Genomic DNA, 22,631 nt, shown 5'->3' on the forward strand with positions numbered 1-22,631 from the left:
TGGGGTCCCATTTATTTTATGTGAATTCCATCTAGGCTGCACATGCGACGCTAAATGCATTTTTTTGGAATGTTCACTGTATATTTCCAGTGAAGCAAAATACATGCAAGAGAATACATAGTCCACCCCTACAGTACTATGACATATCCCATTGAATATTTTGGCATGTTGACATTCCATCAATCTAGGTATTGAAGGCAATGTTTGCTTTTGAATCCAGCCAAAAATGTTCAGCAGATGACAGAATGGATACCATGAAGTATACTAGTCATTAGCATTGCAGCATAATCATACAACATAATCACACAACAGTGAAAAGAAATGATAGTCTTGCTCAAACTGCACATCTGAATTTAAAAATAACTTTACTTTGTTCATTCCATTTACAAACATTTAGGTTCATTCCTCAAGACCACAGAAACCCATTCCACATGGACTTGCTTAAAATAACTTGACACAGCAGAATGCATTAAAAGTCCACTTTTAATTCTTCTGAGCCATTTCATGATTTTTCATTAAGCATCTGTGGCCTCAGAGTACATAACTTTGGGATAAAAGGCAACTGGTAAACTGTCCATTACAGGTTCCAAATAAGTTCTTACTGGCCCCTACCCAGACATATCCCAGATAAAAGCTTTGATCAAAAATCGATCCATCTGCTTATTAAGCATATTAAAAGAAAACTTTTTGGACCATTTCTATTTGTCTATTTTTTTTTTTTTATACAAAAAGGCTACACAATGTTCCACTTTATTCCGGATACAATTAGAGTGATTATGAATTAGTGTTCTACACTTACTTGGATCCTTAAAAATTAGAAACCGCTTTAGCAATAAGCACTAACTGAACACTACAGAGACTTAAAATGTTACCGCAGAAAGGAAAAGAAAATCTAAAATACTAAGAAAAGCAAGCTAGGTCAGTACCATTACAGATAAAAAAAATAAAAATAAGATAAAAATAAAAAAGTTATTTAAACAAGCAAGGCTAGTGTTTGATAAGTTCCAGCTTGCAAACTATTCTTGTGCATTCTTGATGTACGAGTCACTTCCAAAATCCAAATGGTATTGTTCCTCCGACCAAAAAACAAATAAAAAAATAAAGGACCAGAACATAAAGTTTAGCTTCCATTGTTCCCATAGGAAACTCAGCTTGGTTAGTGTGTCAGGCACTTTCTGGAGATAACCAGCCCACCCCATGAGCCATCTCAGCAACTCTACAGGCCAATCACAATGCAAATTCATTCTGACGATAACTGCAAGAGAAACAAAAAAATTATAAGCTTTATATGAAATAGATCTTTTTTTTTTTTTTTTTTTAAGACACTAAAACCTAGGTTTGCAACCACATATACTTCAATTAAGACGTGCATCTTGTACTGCAAAAAATAAAGTTGCTATGGTTGATTACACATCTCAAGATGGACAGAGCACATTATGTCTGCAGAGTGGACAAGACCACACTAAACACTAAGTCAATAGGTTTTAAAGCCCCCAAAAATAGCTGGCTTTGTGGAAGTTATGAAACCGTTTACATTATACAGATATACATTATTACCGCCACTATACTGCAAGTCACATGCACCCCAAGGCATGTTCTCTGTAATAGTAAAGTGAAACGTATATCGGTTAGGGGTGTATGCATCCAAACTGCACTACCATCCCATTTACAGCAAAATGTGTGCTGGTTGAGGATGCAAAATATAGAACCGACAAAGCTGTAGCAAAGACAAAAGCATATTTTGACAGAATATGACCTCCCATAACATTACTAGGAGACATGCTGGGGGAGCCATACAAGCCAAACCAGCATTAGCATGCATTCTAGCTGCATAGTGTTGCCAGTTATATTAAATGTGAATGTCTAAATAAATTAGCTGCAATACTCACCGAAAATATATATAATTTACAAGTCAGTATCAAACCAGGCCAACTGGTTGCTGTCACCTGGTGGCAGTCCATCCATAAGATCCTGAGCATGGCCTAAGTCTGGCAGTCCATCAACTGGGTACTCTGCTCCTGGATGATGACCTCCCATGTCATGGTCCATCATTGGGTCCATTCCCATTGCATCTTGCCCATATCCTCCAGCATGGAAGGACCTGTAACTGGGATCTTAAAAAAAAAAAAAAAAACACACAACTGTTAGCAATTGTAATTTTTTTTCCCCCCATCAATCATGTTATACTTGCCTGCCTGAATCCTACTTTTCTTGGGGGTCTCTGTCATCCTGTCCCCTTCCTCCTGTTGAGTGCCCCCACAGCAAGCAGCTTGCCAAGGGGCACCCGAGCCAAGTTACAGCTCCCCGTGTCCATTAAAGGGGTTGTAAACCCTCAAATTTCTCAGGTAAAAAAACTTTTGTAATGCTGCAGTCCTTTACTTACCTGTACCCCATGCTGGGGATGAGCACACCAGCAAAAGCCAGTGTCTCGGGTCTCGATTGGATGATAGCAGCACAGCCATTCGCTCCCGCTGCTATCAAATCCAGGCAGAGTCCCGCTTTCTGTGTAAATAGATGCAGGACACGGGAGTGCTTCGCCAAAGGGGCACTCAAGAGTAGGAAAAGGGCCACAGCAAAACCAACTGCACAGCAGAGGCAAGCATAACATTGTTTCTGAACCTTTAAATAAATATCCTTTTAAGACATTGAGCTGCGGCCTGGCCCCACCCCCCTAATTGACTTACAGCAGTGGGAGCCAATAGCGCTGCAATGTCTCAGCCAATCATGGGGGGCGGAGTCAGATGGCCAGGACACCAACATAAAATGTTAAGTATTAGGGGAGCTGCTGCACACAGGCTTTGCATTTTAATGCAATAAGATGAAAATCTACCTTTACAACTCCTTTCAGGCCCCGTACACACGACCGAGTTTCTCGGCAGAATTCGGAGCTGGAGTCTGCCGAGAAACTCGGTCGTGTGTAAACTTTTCACCGAGGAAGCCAACGAGGAACTCGTCGGGCCAAATAGAGAACATGTTCTCCATTTCCTTGTTGTTCAATGAGGAAAGTTGGCCCGCCGAGATCCTCAGCGGCTTCAACACAGAACACGTCGAGTTCCTCGGACGTGTGTATGGGGCCTAAGCCTTGTACACATTTAGAAGATCGAAAAAAGTCTGTTAGTGTGTACTAGGTTTAAGGGCTCACACAGGTGGACCGATCAGACCCTCCAGTCTCCTCTATAGAGCAGCAGGTGTCAGACGTGTGTTGATACCTTCCAAAATCTTATCCTGTCCACTAAATCCGTCCCCCCCCCCCCCCAATCTGGTGGATCGGCTGGTAGTCAGGTGGTCCGTTTACATCAGACTGCCCATAGATAAGTGGGTTGCGCCTGTCCTCTGCATAAGCAAAGTAACCCTGGACCAACCATCTGCCTGCTGGGGGTCTGCCCATTGTGTAAGGCCCCTGAAAAAGCAAGGCGGATGCCTCACATTAGGAGCGCCAGATATTTTCCACTTTATCAGAGTGAAAAAGTAATTGGGGTTTGAAAGCATGTGTGAAAACAAGCATTTCACCTTCTCTAGAAAACATCAAACCTTACCGACTGCCATCCCAGCTTTTACCACCTTGTTGCCTACTCTAAACATCACATTTGTACACTGCACACTTGTCAGTGGCCTCAGATCTTTGCCCAGTGAACCCATTTAACGGTGATGTTTAAGTGGCCCATGTAGCTAGGCATTGCATGCTAAAGCACCTATAGGCCATACATGCCAGAATGTACTACCCAAGCAGTAGATGTTTGTCCCCCTCCTGGCAGCTCTTACAAATTTATAGTGATTACATTTTAGTACCCCTCTAAAGTGAAACTCACCATCTTGTCTGTATCCAAGAGGCTCTCCCTGGGCACAAATATCTACACCGAGATCTCCAGTCTGGGAAGACAGAACAAAGTAATTCAGTAACATACTCAAAGATCAGATCATAAAAATGAATAAAGAGAAAGAGCTAACCTCATTCCAAGGCATGGGCTCAGTCCTGAACAGAGAGCTGGTCAGTTCAACAGACAACCGCTTCTTGTAGTCCTGAGGTTTGTCTTCAGACATGCGGAACAGCACAGCTGCGGCATATGTTGCTGTCAAAGGGAATAAAGTTAACATTAGAAAAAACATTAGAAAAAACAAACATTTAAAGCGGTAGTTCACCCTCCTTTCCATCATTAGACCATTAAATTCGGCATCGTAGCGCGATTTAATCCCCGTACTCACTGTGGTATCGCTGATTGAAGAAATCGACTCCCGCGGGGAATGGGCGTGCCTATGGAGAGGGAGGATGATTGACGGCCGGCTCTGGCACGTCACGCTCCCCGAAGACAGCCGGAGTAGGTCTCGGCTATTCACGACGCCTGCGCACAGGCTATGCGCAGGCGCCGTGAATAGCCAAGCCTATTTCGGCTATTTCCGGAGAAGCGTGACGTGCCAGGGCCGGCCGTCAATCACCTTCTCTCACCATAGGAACGCCCATTCCCCGGATTCTTCAATCAGCGATACCGCAGTGAGTACGGGCATAAAAAATGTAAGACCGGCATACCGTAGCTCGCGCTACGATGCCGAATTTAATGGTCTAATAAAAAAAAACTTTTTTTTTTTTTTTAACAGGGCGAACCCCCGCTTTAACTTTTAAAGTTAGTCTTTACAGGTTAGAGCAGTGGTAAATGAATCCAACAACCAAATCCATCTAAGCCGCTATAAAAATTTTAGGATTGCCCGTTTGGTGCCCCTTATGGCACAAGTCATCTCATTTGAGGTCTATTAGTTTAAAGTATATACTCTAAAGTAGAACACCATTACATGGATAGCGAAAATACTTGTGGGTAGTGGTCACAAAGGTCTCTATAGTCCGCTTATAAATTGTAAGCCACAGCTTCAACTGTAAAAACACATGCCACATTGTTGATTAGCTAAAGACCCAAATAAAATATCTTACCAACTCCCTCATTTCGTGAATGAAGCAGCTCTGTAAGTGGTGCTGTAGCTCCTTCAGCTTCAATAGCTTCTGCAGCCTCCTTGTCCTGGGCCAGCTCACAAAGCACACCGGCTGCAACTCTCTGGATGTTTTCAATAGGAGAGTACAACAGCTAAGAGGAGAGAAAAAAAAAAAGTTAAGCCTTTCAAAAAGATTAAGCTACATAAAGGGTGAACCAGCGGCCCCACTTACCTGTACAAACAATGGAATGGTATTCAAGCCTCTGATCACAATTCGGTTGTGTACATCACGTGCAAGGATGTGTAGGGCTCCTGTGCATCCTTCAACAATTTCTTCCATACGCACACCTTCCTGTAATGAAAAACCACACTTATCAGAAAGACAATACACATGTGCATATGAATGCATCTTCATGGCAAAATCTCAAAAAGTTATCATGGTATCAATATTAGGTATAGCATTAGCATGCATTAATGCTACACTCAAAACCTTAGATTGCAACTTGGGACAAAATACTTTGAAGTCTAATGGGCTTTGTGTTTACTTGGGGGGGGGGGGGGGGGGGTGTGATAAAGTTCCAGGTGGGGGTGATAAAGTTGCAGGTGTTTTTTCCCCCTCAGAAGAGATGTTGCAGCACCGAATCAAGATTAGGGCAATAAAGGCATCTTTAAAACCATTAATGTACTGGGGGGCCAAGGTTGTTGTAATTTTAAAGTTCATGTTTTAAAAATAAAATTACACATTTCAAACCATCTTGAGTCTTTCCAACAACTTTTAGCCACATTCCATTAGAGAAAACCGATCAATAAACTTTCCCCCCCCTTGGAATTTAATCAGAAATTACTTTCAATTGACAGGGCAGTGCAGGGAGCCAATAAACTTTTTTTGCTCCCTGCATTGCCCTGTCAATTGAAAGTAATTTCTGATTTAAACTTGACTGAAAGCAAAACCACCCAAGTGTACTACCAGAAGACCATACACTTCGAACATAAGGAACTACATTTGACGGGTTCGTCCTTTAACCACTTAAGGACCGCCTCCTGCATATATACGTCAGCAGAATGGCACGGCTGGGCAGATGTACATACAGGTACGTCCTGTACCCAGCCGTGGGTGCGCTCCCGTGACCCGGTCCGAAGCACCGGGAACCGATCGCCGCTGGGGTCCCGCGATCGGTCCCCGGAGCTGAAGAATGGGGAGAGCTGTGTGTAAACATGGCTTTACTGTGGCGGCTGCATCGATCATGTCATCCCCTTTATAGGGAGACACAATCGACAACGTCACTCCTACAGCCACACCCCCCTACAGTTGTAAACACACACTGGGTGAAACAACTCCTTCAGCGCCCCCTGTGGTTAACTCCCAAACTGCAACTGTCATTTCCACAATAATGAATGCATTTTAAACGCATTTTTTGCTGTGAAAATGACAATGGTCCCAAAATTGTCCGCCATAATGTCGCAGTCACGAAGAGAAAAAAAAAAAAAAAAAGCTGATCGCCACCAGTAGTAAAAAATAAAAATGCAATAAAACCATCCCCTATTTTGTAAACGCTATAAGTTTTGCACAAACCAACCGATAAACGCTTATTGCGATTTTTACCAAAAATATGAAGAATACATATCGGCCTAAACTGAGGAAATTTTTTTTATATATTTTTGGGGGATTTTTATTTTAATTTTTTTTCAAAATTGCTTTGTTTGTTTATAGCGCAAAAAATTAAAACCGCAGAGTTGATTAAATACCACCAAAAGAAAGCTCTATTTGTGGGGGGGGAAGCCAATTTTGTCCGGGAGCCAAGTCGCACGACCGCGCAATTGTCAGTTAAAGCGACGCAGTGCCGAAGTGCAAAAAGGGGCCTGGTCCTTTACCTGCATTTTGGGCTGGGGCTTAATTGGTTAAAAGCAGGGATGGTCATCCAAAAGGAACAAACAAGTTCCAGCTTTCCTTAGCAATAGGTACCGCAAGGAGCACATTTTGACATATCAAGTCAGGCAAAAATCACCTTTAGCACAAAATGACAACACGTAACCAGGATGGTACAGTTTTTCAATTTAGTCCAAATACCCACTGTACAAACTAGGGCGACCTTTTAGTCCAAAATGCTATCAAGTCATTGAACCCAGTCCTGGGGGGGGGGGGGGGCAAAATTAAAGTTACAAATTAGAATAAGCACCAATATCCTACCACAAATTGTTGCTGTGTTCCACCCATGGAAGTGCGGCGCTGTGTGTCTTGGTGTGCACGAACCAACAATTGGACCAGTCTTGGAATAGCACCTTGTTCCCGTAGAGGTGCATGATTAGCTGGGCAAAGTGCTAGATTACGTATTAATCCCACAGTGGCCTAAAGGAAAGAAAAATTTGTTAAATATGCCTGCAACACATTCATCAAGCCTTCCAGAAAGCATCAAACACAAACCAGAAGCGTTTTTTCTGGTCTCCAATTGTCCCAATGTGCATGGACAAATAAAACATTGATCTTTAAGCCAGTGTGAACCCAAAGGATTCGCAAAAAAGACTTACCTTGATTAACGGCCAGTGGGAAGGCGGATGTAATAGCTTTACAACAACTGGTAGTCCATAGTGGAGGCGAACAGCATTTTGTGCCATCTCAGCTTCCTGATGCCTGCTGGTAAGGTGACGAAGGGCACATATAGCAGGTTCAGTAATATCTTCCCTATCACCAGCACGAAGAACTGTGCGGACCAGGGCTTCAATACCACCAACTTGGCAGACCATCATTTTGTTTTTGTAATTGTTACATGTGAGGTTTGACAGTATACCAGCTGCACAAGTTACAACATTGATATCATCTGATCCAAGAAGTTGAACAAGGGTTCCTAGAAGACCTTCCATTCCCTCCTGCGGGGGGGGGGGGGAAACAAACAAAAAAGTTAAGTCGGTTATACAAACTACATGGGTGAAGAGCGAGAGAAAAAATAAATAAAAATACGCACACACCTGCTTAGTTGCAGCATCCGACAGATTTCTTAGAGTCCAGAGGCAATTTTGAACAAGCCGCTGGCTTGGGTCTGTGAGGTGCAACCCCAACGCTTGCATACCACCTACAAAAATACAATGATACATTACACATTTCAACCTCAAACTTTATTGGAAGCACATTAACATTTCCACCACTTCCATACTACAGCTTTTGAAAAGCAATGAGAGATTTTGGCAAATTTCTTTAGGGGCAGCGACTGGCAACTTGAAGTACTCTTCATGGATCCTTAAAATAAAGTCTGTTAAAACGCCTGTTGAGTGCACCCATAACAAGCTCCCAGTGCCCATTTCAGTCCCACCCGCCTTTTCTGGCCAACATTGATGGCAGCAAGAGCCAATGGCACCATGCTGCCGTCTCAGCAAATGAGGGGGGGGGGGGGGGGGAACTGGGCAGCCGAGAAACATGCCTACAACAATGCTGGATCTAGATGGGGCTCAGGTATTAGGGGGCTGCTGCACACAGGTTTTTTTTTTATCTTAATGCATGGGGGGGGGGGGACTGGACTTTATAACCACTGTAAAGATAAAATTACAATGCAATTTCTGACTACCATTGGTCATTCTTTTGACACACATTACCAGAAGATGGACATTGAAAAAACCAACACCACTCCTGCGCTTAAGGATGGTCACCAGATCAGGACAACATGTGCAATCTGAGTTTCCTCTGGAATAGTGTTTCAGCCCTCAGACAGGGGAATCCAGCCATATACTACAAAAATTAACACAGGGGGCAGACACTCGGTACATTACCCAAGTTCTTTTTTTATAAAAAAAACTCCTCTTGAAAGCTCGGAGGGGGGGGGGGCGGGGAAGGTGTCCAAAAGACATCGGCATTTAGACACTGCATACAGTTTAGCGGATATTGTTATGCATGTTGCTTGAGTATTCAATTAACCATTTGGTTTTATTTTTAAAATAAAACCTTAGTGCATTACCCAAGGTTATGCCCCGTGTGCTTTTTTTTTTCAAAGATGGGACATGCAAAAAGTTGGTAAAATTTGCCAAATCTCACACATATTTATACATTATACCAAGGTAAAAAAAGTGTCCAGTAGTAATGGAAGGCAGAATGACTGTTCATTCACATGGTATGCACAGATGTAAAAAAAATTGCCATATTACATTTAAATGCAAAACTCACCAGCTTCAACAATAGCAGGCTTATTGCTGGAGCATACAGAAAGAACCTTCAGTACACGGCTTGTGGTCCACAGAAGTTTCTCATAACTGTAAGTGCGCATTATTGTCACCAAGGCTTGAGGTCCACCACTTGCAAGGATAATTAGCTGCAGAAAAATATGAAAGTTCATCCTCTGTGATGATTATGACTAAAATTTAAATATTAGACATGCCCACACAACAGGACTGTTCAGATGCAAAAACATTATGGAAGCAAATTGTTTGCTTCATACTAGTGTTATGCAACAACTTTAATACTGCTAAAAAGGAGAGGGAAAAAATGCCCCCAAACACACGATTTTTTTTATTTGGTGCAGAGAAACCATTAGCTTTCATGTCACTGCTTAAGCACACCTGGCATCATAACTACTGGACAGTCTAGATTTGAATGAACTAGTATTTAAAATAAAGGCCATTTGACATCAAATACAGTCATATCTTTACGACAACTGTCCTTAAATTTTCCAAAAGCTTGTGCAAACGGGTAACTAAATCTTTACATGTGCTGATTAGGCACCCCCTGCCAAAAAAAAACAAAACAAAGGAAATATATAAGTCAGCAGCTACAAATGCTGTAGCTGCTGGCTTAATATAAAGACTTACCTGCCCTGGATCCAGCAATGTACTCACCCGAGCCGATTCTTCAATCGGCTTTGGGTGCAGGCACCAGCATCTTCAAAGGAACCCAGTAATGAAGCTGTGCAGCTTCACAGCCAGCTTCCAACTGCACATGTGAGCCGTGCTTTGGGATTGACCTCGCAGTCTTCTGGGACCCGTGATGTGTCTCAGAAGGCTACGGTGGGGGGGTGCAGAGGAGTGAAATTTCCCCTTTTGGATGGAGCTCTGCTTCAAGTATTTGCACAACGTTACCTTATATCTGCTGCCATTCTCCAAATCCTAAGTTGCATAACAATCATAGATGATACGATACATACCTTGCTTTCTTGATTTCCATAAGCCAATATTTGAAGACAGTCTGTAGTAATGGCTAGAAATTTTACATTTGTTTTGTTCAGCAAGGCAACCATTTTCTGAAGACCACCAGCCAAACGGACAGCCATTTTGGCACCTTCTTGATGCAACAGCAGATTGTGCAGAGTTGTGATGGCATAGAAGAGCACAGAGTCCACCGGTGACCTGCAAGTCATGCACAGCATTAGAAAATCTTGCCATTTGTCATGAAAAGCAAGGTTCTCTACATCGATGAATACATACCTGAACTGCCTTACTAATCAGATATAGTAATTACCAACATTTACAGTTAACAAGTCCTCCTCCCAGCATAGGAGAGCATTCAAGTACAATTGAACTAGTCACATGCCATAGACTTCCAAACCATCCATTACTGGCAATCAAAGGGTTATTTGTATAAATAAGCACTGATGCCCTTGTTTACAGATCTCTACCCAGACCCATGCTGGACAACCATCTTCCTCCCTAAAGTATTGGGAGGACAGTATATGGTAGACAGTTCAGGGATTCTTTTGTTGCAGCGATGTCATCGCCCACTGCTCTGTGATATCATGCATCTCAAGCAAAAATCCCAATGGATCTTCCACCCAAACTTGAGTTTGTGCAGATCATAGCAAGATGTGCCATATGAATTGCCCGATTCCTTAATAAGGATTACATTAAGCTCATAAAACCACCCCGTCCCCCCCCCCCCCCCCCAAATATAAACACCGCCATACAACATCAATTTTTCATAAAACTTAGTACACATACCCAAGCATTTTGACCAAAGCAGGAATGCCTCCAGATTTAAAGATGGCCAATAAGCCCTCACGGTGGTGAGAAAGATTGTGGAGAGTTCCGGCAGTACACCGTGCTGTTTCAACATCATTTGTGTTTTGCATTGTGCGAACAATTGCAGACACCATCTGTGGAGAGCGCATGATGGCATGGCGTGAGGCTTCTTTCTTGGAAAGCTGATGAACCATAACTGCAGCCTTGTTGACAACAACCTAAGAAAGGGAAAAAAAAAAAAAAAAAAAAAAGTTTTAAACAATGTCTGCTTTTAGAAAGGCCAGATGTTCCTATTCCAATAAACTGAAAGAAATCAATACTTAATTCTAGTTAGATTAGACGTGGCGTTTGGACATCTTATTTTAATAAAGCTGCAATGAATGAAAAAATAAAAACATTTTACAACTGTAAATTATACCTGGTCCTCATCATTGAGTAGTTTGGTTAGCTCTGGTATAGCACGGGTTGCAAGCTCGGCATCATCTTGGTAGTTTATCAAGTTCACCACGGCATGTTTAAGCATCTGTGAAGGCTCAGCCAAGCGCTGCACGTTTGTGGGGTGGGCAGAATCAAACTGCGTGGATGGAATTTGCATGCCTTCATCTAGGGTTTCAGGAAACATGGCAGCCCTCACCCTCTGAGCTCTGGTCATTGCAAACTGCCCATCAATATCTATTGTGGAGGTGAAATACAATTAAAACCAAATTTTCAGCAACATTGCCAACACATACATTTTGCCAAAAAGAGTGCTTACCAGACACTTGATCTTGAGTGAAAGGCTGCGAAAATCCCTGCTCCCATTCATAGAGTACTTGTGATGTATCCACATCTTCATCATCTGGATTCCCCTTGCCACTCAGAGATGGCGCAGTAGTTGTGGCTCCAGAATGAATGCCAGAATCTAGATAAGACTGTTGCTGCCAGTGGCTGACTGCTGCTTTGCGATCTGGCTCCATCGCCATGTCTAGTTCCATCAGGTCAGCTAAAACAGAACAAAATGACCCATATATCAAACCTGCATCTGATTATAGGTCACCATTTTATATAGTGCTGGAAATAGCGTGTTTACTCATAAAATGCAACATCTAGCAGATAGATTACACTAAATGTGAGAGGAAAGCAAAACCTGAAAAATGCCATTTTAAAGCAAATATAAAAATACTCAGACTTTAAAGACCAGTCAAGGTTTCCACTCAAAATTCATAGTGCAACCATCTTTACTCGACCACAAACCCATCAAGGGGCTGGCACCAAAATCTCTAGAATATAATCCCTTGAAGGCCAACACCAGTGTGTTAACCACGCAGGTTCTTCACGCCAAAGATTCATGGAAAAAGTGTATAGGTGCTGCAGACTATCCCTTTCCTTACTCCAAAGACTTGTGGCTGGTATTTAATTTGCAGATCAGTATTCTTTTTTTTCATAAAAACACACCACTTACCTTGAGTAGCCATGATTCAGTGTTCAGCAACCACTGTTGTGCTTCAAAGAGCCTGAAATGCAAAGACCATAATCAATAGACATACAACATTAAAATGCAAGCAGACAAATACAGGAATGTGAACCGTGCACCACACCTTACTAGTGTTTGCTGAAAACCATTTGTTACGAAAACCACCCAATTGGTCATGTTCCGTCAAACAGCAGGACAGGCCAAATAGGGGCAAGAAGAAATTACAGCTGAGGGAGGATTTTAGAATGGAAAAAAATCCTGTTTGCTACCAATTGTTATCATCCGTCTGCTCAATACACCTCAACCCAAATCATTGACACACCCCAGCAATAAGCACATTTTACTTTAAAGGGGTTGTAAAGGTTTGTTTTTTATTTTCTTCTTTTTTTTTTTCTAAATAGGTTCCTTTAAGCTAGTGCATTGTTGGTTCACCAACCTTTTTCTTCCATTTCCCTTCTAAATGTTTATTTTCTTACTTCCTGTTTCTCCTCAGTAAGCTTGCTACCATCATCCGAGCCGTAGCCAGAACAGCTTACTGACGAGGAACAGGAAGTGAGATTCAGACAAAAAAATAAAAAACACATTTAGAAGGGGGAAACAAATAAAAGTAGTAAGAGAACCAACAATGCACAAGCTTAAAAGTAACCCATTTAGAAAAGAAAAACTAACCTTTACAACCCCTTTAGCATACCACTCATAAGCAAGTGTTGAACAGATAAGAGTCATAGAAGTTAACTACTGGATTCAAAATTGACAAAATGCAATCCATTTTCCCTTTAATATATGTAGGCTCACTCAGTAAAAAAAAAAAAAAAAAAAAAAGACTGATCTATGGCCAGCTTAAAGGGGATCTTCACCCTAAAAAAAAAACCTAAAAGTTGGCTACAAATACTGTAGAAGCGGACTTTATGAAGACTATGTGAAGTTCGACTTTAAAAGGGAAGGGAGGTTCAAGCCTCTTTAGACAGATTTACTTCAGTTCCCAATTTAGGTGAAAGTACAAGAAAAGCAAAGGGAAACCACCATTAACAGGCACACGTGATGACATTGCTGTGTATCTGTAGGAGAGAGCTTTGCCTTAATTCCCATCTCAGTTATAAATAAAAAAAAAGTAAGATGCTTGAGGGGGGGGGGGGGGGGCGGGATTCACACACACACACCAAGTGTTATGCATAGGGTTCAGCTTAAGTGCTTACATCTACTAAACAAACCGGGTGACCCTAGCAGAAGCACTTTTCAGGTGGGTGGATCAGTAAGGATGTGCACATTGTTATGATGATCACTTGATTTGCCAGGAAAAACGGCTTTTCAACTTGACATTACATAAGCTTGCTACCATATATCCCATTCCCAACGAGTTATAAAACAAGTATTAAGAATGCAAATGTGTGGCTGGTAATGGCGCCTAGGGTGAAGTAGCTGTCCCTTTAAAACATAACTGAATGCATGATAAAACAAAAGTAAAAGTGATGGTGTCAGAAAGCAACATATACATATCAAATTGATGTAGGCCCCTTTCACACAGTCAGACCGTTCAGGTCCACTTGTCAGCGGACCCGAACGGCCGCTCCATGCAAGCCTATGGAGTGTCGGATATCAGCGGTGACATGTGATGCGTTAAAAAAAAAAAAAAAAAAAAAAAATAAATCAGACGTATGGCGATACGTCGCCATCCATCCATTGCACATAGATCTGAGGAAATTGGACATGCTATGCGTTTATCAGCTCTCTCCATAGAAGACAGCGGTGCTCGACAAGCCCCTCCCTGCTCAGTGAGCAGAGAAGGACCAGTCATTGGCCAGCTCAGCAGAGAGATCTCCCGCGACGGAGTCCACCTCATCTGAATGAAGCCTTATAGTATCTTTTACCAAAATGCTAAAAGTACTCAAGTAACCACAGAAACTGACTGAATTGTGATTACCATTATAAAAAATAAAAAAAAAAACACTTCAGACTTATTAGCACCAAGACCCTAAGGATCCATCAAAAAAACAAACACACACACGCTTCTACAAGAATTAGGTTTTCCCTGTAGAAGCAGCTCAATGTTATTCCACATTAGGACAAACCTTCACATTAAACTCACCTAGACTGTACAGAGAACGCTATAGGGAGCGTTTTTTTTTTTTTTTTTTAGCCAAGTGTGCCTGGAGCCTTATGGCCCTTAAACGATCAGAATATCGGACAAAAACTGTCTGAGGAAGAATTCTACGATTTTCAGAGCGTGTGTACACTACTTTTGAGAGCTGATCACAACAGTTCATCTGATCGGACAAGCACAAAATTTCCTTGTACGATTTGTTTAGTCCGTAAAGTTGTCGGCCAAAAAAAAAAAAAAAAATACATATCACTTGCAATTGTTTTTCCTGTCATACAAGGTTTTTTGTGACTTTGGTAACCTATTCAATTTCTACTTGCAACTAGAAAGCGAAAAAAGTTGTCCATATTTGGATCGTGTGTACAGGCCAATAGGCTGCAGTCTTTCAGAAGCAGGCGGAGTTTTACCTGTCTTTTTCCAGAGGCAGGATTATACAGCTAAAAGTTATTGCATGAAGCTTAATATACCCCACATTTCGATCCTTTGGGGCAACAGGACATTGGTGTGGCATCGAGGTAGACCCCTTCACCCATGTGGTAAGAGTTTGTCCTACTTCAGATCTTTAACAGAGAAGTGACTGAACTAACAGTTGAGAGTCTGACACTGGGCACGGAGAACGGACACATTAATCACGCTACTGGGTATAGCATACAATGGCTGGCATGTTATTTTCTACACAGCCAAGATAGAAGGAAGATTGCTAAAATTGAAGCTTCCTACTCACATGCTACACATGGGCGGTGACAATGGGGTTCTACCTATATACAAAATTGACATTCTCCAGGTGGAGTGGTCCACAAAGCTTATTGAATATGGGCTAGCTGGATTAATGCACAGGGGGCTCGCAATTTAAACCTATACTGATGTGCATATGTTCTGTATAGGCCAATTCCACAATAAAGTTCAGGCTCCGCTGTTGAACGCTTCTTCCTTGGTTTGAGTGACTCTAAAGCTGGACATTGATGGATTGAATGCATATCAGCCAGTTCAGCAGGGATCTATGGGCAGGTTGAGTGGACTGACTTGGGTACAGGCACCATGTTGCATTTAAGCCTGAGATTACCAATAGTGGTCATAGCTGCTGACAGTAATCAGTGTTCTCCAGCAATAAGGCTCACCACACTCACCCCCCACCCAACAGCTCTGCAGGAGGGATTCCCCAATCCACACCAACTGTTGATGGGGGGAGACCAAGCGGTTTTATTTCCTGCAACCTATGGTCGTATAATCTATGCTTGGCTTTACTATATCCCCAACCCCCCGCTTTTTATGGCATGTTTATACAACTGCCTTACTTAAAATGCAGTGTTGCCATCAGTACCTATGTATATTAAAAGCAGAAATCCAAACAAAAACACCCACACAAACGCAAGCCTTCCATCTATTATAGAAGGCAGCATTAAAAGCAAATCAATTTTTGACTGGTGCAGCACAAATGCTGGGCTTCGTTTAGCATCTTTAGAAACCAGAAGACTGGATTTTGGAGAACCATTTAGAGCCAACAGTCCGTTTTGAATTCTTTGGACTTGGCTACTATTGGGCTTAATAAAAATAAATAAAAAAAAAAAAAAAAAAAAAAGTACACCATTACCATTCTCATATTTAGAAGCTTTGAGAAAGGCAAGAGGAAATCATCAATTTACCAAGACCACCACTTGGCGAAAGCCCAGTTACAGTATTCTGGGTGTAGATCTAGAACCAATAACCCTTCTCCTCAGTTACATTTGCTCTTGTAACCATATGTTGGAAAAAAATCCCAGCAACTTCAAGTTTCAAAACTGGTAAATGAATGCCTGCTTGACAACTGGCCACATGCAATCCATATGCACACTAAATAGCTTACATGAGAATGAAATCTGTCCAAGGCACAATTATATTCACTCCCTTCATCTATAGCAATAAACCTAAACCTTAAGAGCTCCCACTTGTCAGGGAGTTTGTAAGTGATAAAAACCTCAAGCGGTATTAAACTGAAAATCAAACCCATTGCAGCACACCAGGTCATGGTAACAGAAGGAAGCGCATCAATTTTTTTAGAAAAGAAAACGCTGTGCTGCAGGTGTAGCAGTCTGAGGGTTGAGCCAACCCAGTTACTGGCAACAGTGTTTTTACAATTACCAGCTTTTATGCAAAACCTTTAACCCCCAATAAAAAGTTTGCTATAACTGCCTAGGAAGCATTAATTGGAGTTCGGCTTCAATATGTTGGCTGTACAAACAGATTTAAAAACCAACACTCCCCTCCCCCTAGACCGACAATGTCATTGTCCAAAAAGTGCTGCTTCATCCAAAGTAGAGGCACTAAGAAAACTGGTGCAGCCATTATTTCCAAGGACTCGCAAGTTGCCATATATTATGTTTTTTGGATCAATGCTTTATTTTTTGAAAAAAAAAAAATTAAGACTAGAATATCAAAAACCCACAACCCTCCATGGAAACATTCTCCTCAAAAATGTGTCCACACTATGGTAAAAGGCCGCACTGTATCAGTTTGCCCTGTAGGAAAATATAGGGTCTATGAATTGTTAGTATGATGATGTAATGCTCAACTCTGGCATTAAGCGCCTGCATTTAGAGAAAAGCACCCATTGCAGAAGTGAAGGTGGCTTCCAATTCATTGTAAATCCCATTGTTTAAATAATGAAAAGCAAGGGTCAAAATGAAAAACTGAAATCCTTTGGAGAAAACCACCCCAAAAAAAAAAAATTCAGACGTCAGCATTTAGTGGTTCAGCTATTCCCTATTAGAGCAGACAGTATGCAGTTTTCAACAATGGCGATACAACACAGCTACCTGCATGCAGTTTGTGCCAAACAAATCACTACAGAAACCGCTATCTGGGCTACCATGTAGGCTTAGCCGGAACCAAATGCCAAGCACCATCATTCATACAGTCAGGTTGTGATTAAAACCACTTCCAAAAAGGCTGGTTGCCAAAATGGGAAATTTTAAGTCAAGCCAAGATTTGCTCAAATGGAAATGTCAAAGCTTTTGGTAACATCTTACACCATAAGCTATGCATCCCACCGGTGGGCCATTGTATGGATGAAACATTCTCTGCATATGCAAAGTTATTACCCCCTAAAATGACTGGTTATTGGCAGGGGATGTGAGGAAAATCTACACATGTGTAACATCTGCTTTTAAACCAACGAGTGGCCCAAGCGGGACAATTTACCAAGACAACTGAACAAGTTTTCCATGTCACTAGTTCCATTTGGCAATTTTGTTCAAAAAAGGCCAGCGGTAACACTGCATGCCTGACCAATCTGAAACATCACATATCAAATTGTATGCAGTAGTGCAACTAATGGATGCTTCCTAAAAGGCCAAACCCCAAACTCTGCTCATGCATGGCTTCTAGCCAATCAGGCTAATGCCAGAAATTAAACCAACACCTGCTGGCCATTTTACAGCAACATGTTGGGAAACAATAGAAGTAGAACACCCAAAGCAGTCAGGTAAAATTGTAAAATGAAAGCTGAATGTTTGGTTGCCATGACCAAACACTGCTTCTGTTTAAAAGCCAAGCACCAGAATTAGAATAGCAAGAAGCCATTGAAATACATTGCAAGTCGTATTAAAAAGCCATGTGTAGAGTTCAATCATTCAGTTCCTACCCATGACACCAGGACTACATAGGAAATTAAATCTTTAATACTAAAAGGTAACCACGTATATGCAGTTCTATTCATACCAAAACGGATGTACTGGCAAGGAAAAAATAAAATTAATGTTCCATTAATCTAAAAGGCATCTCTGGAGTGAAAAACATGCTTTTCCTAGACGTTTGGTCAGGATTCTAATGTATTCATGCCAGCCAGGGAACTAGTGATGCAAAAAGTTCAGAAATGGATTCTTCAATCTCTACACTAAACCCACAAGGAAGTTGTTTTTTTTGAATTGTAGCAAGAAGCAGAACAGGAAAAAACTCAAGATAAACAATGCAGAAGTGCCAGCTACCAAGTCAATGGATTGCCTGCCACACAAGTCTGCTGTAAATGCCATATCAATGCAACACAACACTAGAATCTGATTAGGCTACAAATAAAAAAATGGTTAGCATCCAGGCCCTGTATACACGGGCACCAAAGTGACACCACTGAGTATCAGTCTCTAAACTGAATTGTTGGTGGGGAACACCATAAGAACCAGGGTGGATAAAAAGAAATCATTTCAATAAAAAAAGATTTTTTTAATAAAATGCTTTTGGGGTAAAAGCAAAATAATCCAAAGATAGTTTTCCATTTAAAGATGCATTAATAATTTAGTTTATTCAGCATGAAATTGAGCTTGTGTGGCTTGAGGTAGTCTACAATATTTACTTTTTTCTGGTAAACTCATGCAATGAATCCAAGCTCAGCCAGCTGAGACAACATGCACTGCATTGATGCATTCCCACAGTAACCATGAGATGAGACAAAGTTCAGGAATATTCCTTTATTTTGCAAAGCTTTGTACACTACAAACTGTATGATTAAATCAGTTCTGATATTGCCGTTTTACTAACCTGACAGCTTATTCTAAATAGGAAGCCTTAAATTTTGTTTGCAAATATTGAAGATGCCAACTACCAGCAAGAAGGAGCCCTTACATTTAAAGAGCACCTGTCATTTCCATCATGGCAGCACCTGTTAGCGGGCATCCACTCACCTGCTGCCACCACGTCCCTCACCTTGTTGAGTCACTGCCGCATCACCAGCCATCCCAATAAAGTGACTAGGACTGTCAGTGAGGACAAAGGTGACAGTTTCTCTTTAAAAATTATGATTCAAATCAAGCCTTTTTACCAGTGATTTAAATCGAATCCACTGCGACAACAGAAGCACATGAGACATTGATGTAGAAACTTGCTTCATTAACATGAGAAAAAAAAAAGTGAATATTTTTGCTCCAGAACAGCCCTTACATTGATATTAATTCCTATGCAGTAACAAACCATCATGTATACTGGGAAAAGGCCACAGGCTGCAGTGTCAGTAGTGCACTTCCCTACAACGCCACACTTATCACAGACAGGGCTAGCCATGTAGACAAGTTTGTTTCTAAATTTCTCTTGTGCTCAAACCCAACAGAAGTCTTTCCAGTGACCTGGTTCAATACATAATAAAATATCTGTACAATCAGTATACGAGGTACATATACAACCACAGAAACTCATCCGCCAATGCTCTGGCAAACTGCTAGAGACTAGTCCACATTTTCAGATGAGGCTTTGGCAAAGAAAAAATAAATATAAAATATAATTTGTTTCCCCCCCCACCAGGAACCAGCAAACTTGCAAATGAGAGATGACAAAATTCTACTAGAAACCAAGCCGGGTGGGCTGTTCATAGACAAGCAACCCTACCAGACGTACTTTACCACAGATTTTAGCCAATGCAAAGCACCGGATGTTATGCAGGCGAATGTCAGAGCACAAGTCTAATAACTGATCAAAAGTTACTGTCTATGGCAATCTGCCAAGGACTATTCCCTTTTCATGTACAAGACCATGATATGGATCATAAAAATACTTACTACGTTGAACACAAGAACACCTTCTGCTAGAGGAAGAACTATACAAACAAAATTAAAAGCAACCAGATGCCATTTTAGCCACTAGGTTTGACCAGAAACTCAGCTGCGATTTTTTTTTGCAGGCTACAGCGTTGTGCAAGACACACAATGAGGTTTTGAGTCTCTGCATTCTCAGCAGTCAGGAATGGAATTTCACATTTGCTCACATAAGCAGTTTTCTACACTGCAAGCAAATCAACTGTAGCTGAATTCTTGCCAGCTATGCACCCCAAATATCCCAGAGAGGAATCAGCAGCATCCAGATGAGATATTACTACTGATAAGTGAGAAATGCAGCAACCTGCCAGATTCACATATATGTACCACCAGGGCAAAGGGTAGCATGTATACCAAATGCATGTCAATACTCCATGTAGCCTAAAAGCATGCCATACATTGAATGCCCTAGTCCTATTAAATGAGAGGAAGTGTATGTTGGAGGGTGTGGGCAGCTGTGATGAAGCAGAGTCTTTTAGCAGGCCTCTTGGTGTACTATATATCTTACTCACATTCAATTAGAACACTTCCTGCCCAGAGGAAATGGATGGCAAACAAGGGAACCCTTGATATTGGAGGAATCTAAAACGTTGCAGCTTACCCCAACACTATGCGCTCTTCAAAGCAGCTTGAATGGCGGATGTCTCCTAGACACAAGCATACGTGTGAACTAAAACCGCACACAAATCAATGCATCAACCCAGCCTGTGAACTCCACTGACCTGAAAGCCCCGAAATCCAAGTACACAATTTTTTGTAACGTTTCAAGTAGCACCAAAACCCAACTTCTTCACATCTAGTAACCGTATACAACACACATAAACACTGTCCAGGGAAATTACACACCAAGCTTTAAGACAAGACTTTCATGTTTCCATTAAACATCCCTCCTTATACATTCCATAGATAACTCCACAGTGATTCCAAAGACAAAGCCTGAGTCTACTCTATCAGTTTGAGAAGAAACTCTATATAAGGGGAGGGATATCCTGACTTGTCTGCACCTCCGCCCTAGACAAAGCCATAAAAAAAAAGTTTCAGTAGGACTATGGGATTACAGTCCTCCAGCAGACAATAGGGGGGAAGTTAGCAGTCTGCAAAGGCCAAGCTCTAGAACTGAGGGAGTTTTTATATACAAAACCCCCCGCTAGCAGGATGCCGATGGTCCGCTCCAGAGTCTACCAGACTAAAGGGATCCAAAAAGTGATCTGCCAATAAAATTCAAATGTTAAAGTCACATGGCTGAAAGTACTAATTCCCCCCATCTCGGTAAACAGGACATGGATGGCAGTAAATACAGATTCCCTTCTCTACGATCTGGACCTAAAAGATGGGTAATCGGGACATATACGTCAGTGAATACAGATCCCCTGATCTGGACCTGATAAATAGGAGGTAGATTTCAGTGAATAAAGAGCCCCATCTCTATGATCTGAATCTAGTAGTCATGACACAAGCATCAGTAAATACAGATCTCTATGATCTGGTAACCAGGATATGGATGCCAGTATATAAAGATGTCCATGATCTGGTAAACAGGAGGTAAAAGTCAGTAAATTCAGACCCCCCTCTGATAATCAGTAAATATAGATCTCCGATCTGGTAATCGATGCATGGACGTCAGTACATACAGACCTCTATGATCTGGTAAACAAAACAAGTAGATGTCAGTAAATACAGGTCATGGATGTCAGTAAATACAGATCTCTAAGAGCTGGTCACCAGGAGAAATATGTCAGTAAACAGATCCCACTACTCTATAATCTGGACCTGGTAATAAGGAGGTAGCAGTCAGCAATTACAGATCTCTGGTAATCAGGGCATGGATGTCAGTAAATACAGATCCCATCTCTATGATCTGGTAATCAGGGCATGGATGTCAGTAAATACAGATCCCCATGATCTGGTAATCCGGACATGGATGTCCGTAAATACAGATCCCCATGATCTGGTAATCAGGACATGGATGTCAGGAACACTTTACAATGGTCAGATAAATAAAAACAAAGTCACTGAGCCGCAATCAGAGGATATTACACAGGAAAACAGAGTGAGTTGGTGTCCTCCCTATAGAAGGGCCATGGAGTGGCCTCCCTGGGAGGAAGTGCTGGGCTCCTCCGTACACGATCGGATGGGGAGAGGAGGAGATCGGAAGGCTGCAGTCCGATGATGGGGGAGGGGGGATGGAGTTGCAGTCCGATGATCGGGGCTGATCCCATCCCCGGAGGATCCCCTCCAGAGGCCGGCCCTCCGCACTGCAGGACCCCGAGTAGGAAGCTGGTGAAGCTCCACACCCTGCACGTTATATAAGAGGCCGCCCTGCACCGAGCACACCCCGGGTCACCCTCCCCTCCCCCACATATACACTATACGTACCGTACGGCGGCGGTGTCCTGGTTCCGCTGTTATAAAAACAATGTCGTCCGGTGTTGGCCTCCTCCTCCTCCACCAACCCCCGTTCTCCGTAATCCCCCGCACCACCTATACGGGTGACGTTCCGCGTTGTGCAGTACCGAACAGGTACGTCAGTCTGGCAGTATATGTCCGCGTTTTCTTCCCCCGTGTCCGCCCGGCCGAACACACTCACACCACCGTCTTCACTCCCTCTCCACACACCACGACACACAGGCTTAAAATGGCGCCGTACACTCTAGTTTTATAGCAGCTCTCT

General features: G+C 42.1%; 1 protein-coding gene across 1 annotated transcript; it reads right to left on the reverse strand.

Moving 5' to 3' along the window:
* Positions 1–348: 348 nt before the first annotated feature.
* Positions 349–22,631, reverse strand: CTNNB1 (catenin beta 1). Its single transcript, XM_040353132.1, has 16 exons — positions 22,337–22,631; positions 12,296–12,347; positions 11,609–11,836; positions 11,273–11,526; positions 10,834–11,072; positions 10,044–10,245; positions 9,071–9,215; positions 7,885–7,988; positions 7,447–7,785; positions 7,109–7,267; positions 5,153–5,272; positions 4,922–5,072; positions 3,949–4,070; positions 3,810–3,870; positions 1,890–2,114; positions 349–1,255 (listed from the first exon to the last, which is right to left on the reverse strand). The coding sequence occupies exons 2-15, from the start codon at positions 12,306–12,308 to the stop codon at positions 1,906–1,908; spliced, it is 2,346 nt and encodes a 781-aa protein (XP_040209066.1). The 5' UTR covers positions 12,309–12,347; positions 22,337–22,631; the 3' UTR covers positions 349–1,255; positions 1,890–1,905.

This window comes from Rana temporaria, chromosome 5 (assembly GCF_905171775.1).
Source record: "Rana temporaria chromosome 5, aRanTem1.1, whole genome shotgun sequence".
NCBI lineage: Eukaryota > Metazoa > Chordata > Amphibia > Anura > Ranidae > Rana > Rana temporaria.

Coding starts and splice junctions, on each gene's coding strand:
- CTNNB1 (XM_040353132.1), bottom strand. Junction 7,989..9,070: donor GCCTGCTATTGTTGAAGCTG/GTGAGTTTTGCA, acceptor GTATTTTTGTAG/GTGGTATGCAAGCGTTGGGG. Junction 4,071..4,921: donor TTCACGAAATGAGGGAGTTG/GTAAGATATTTT, acceptor TCCCTTTGACAG/CAACATATGCCGCAGCTGTG.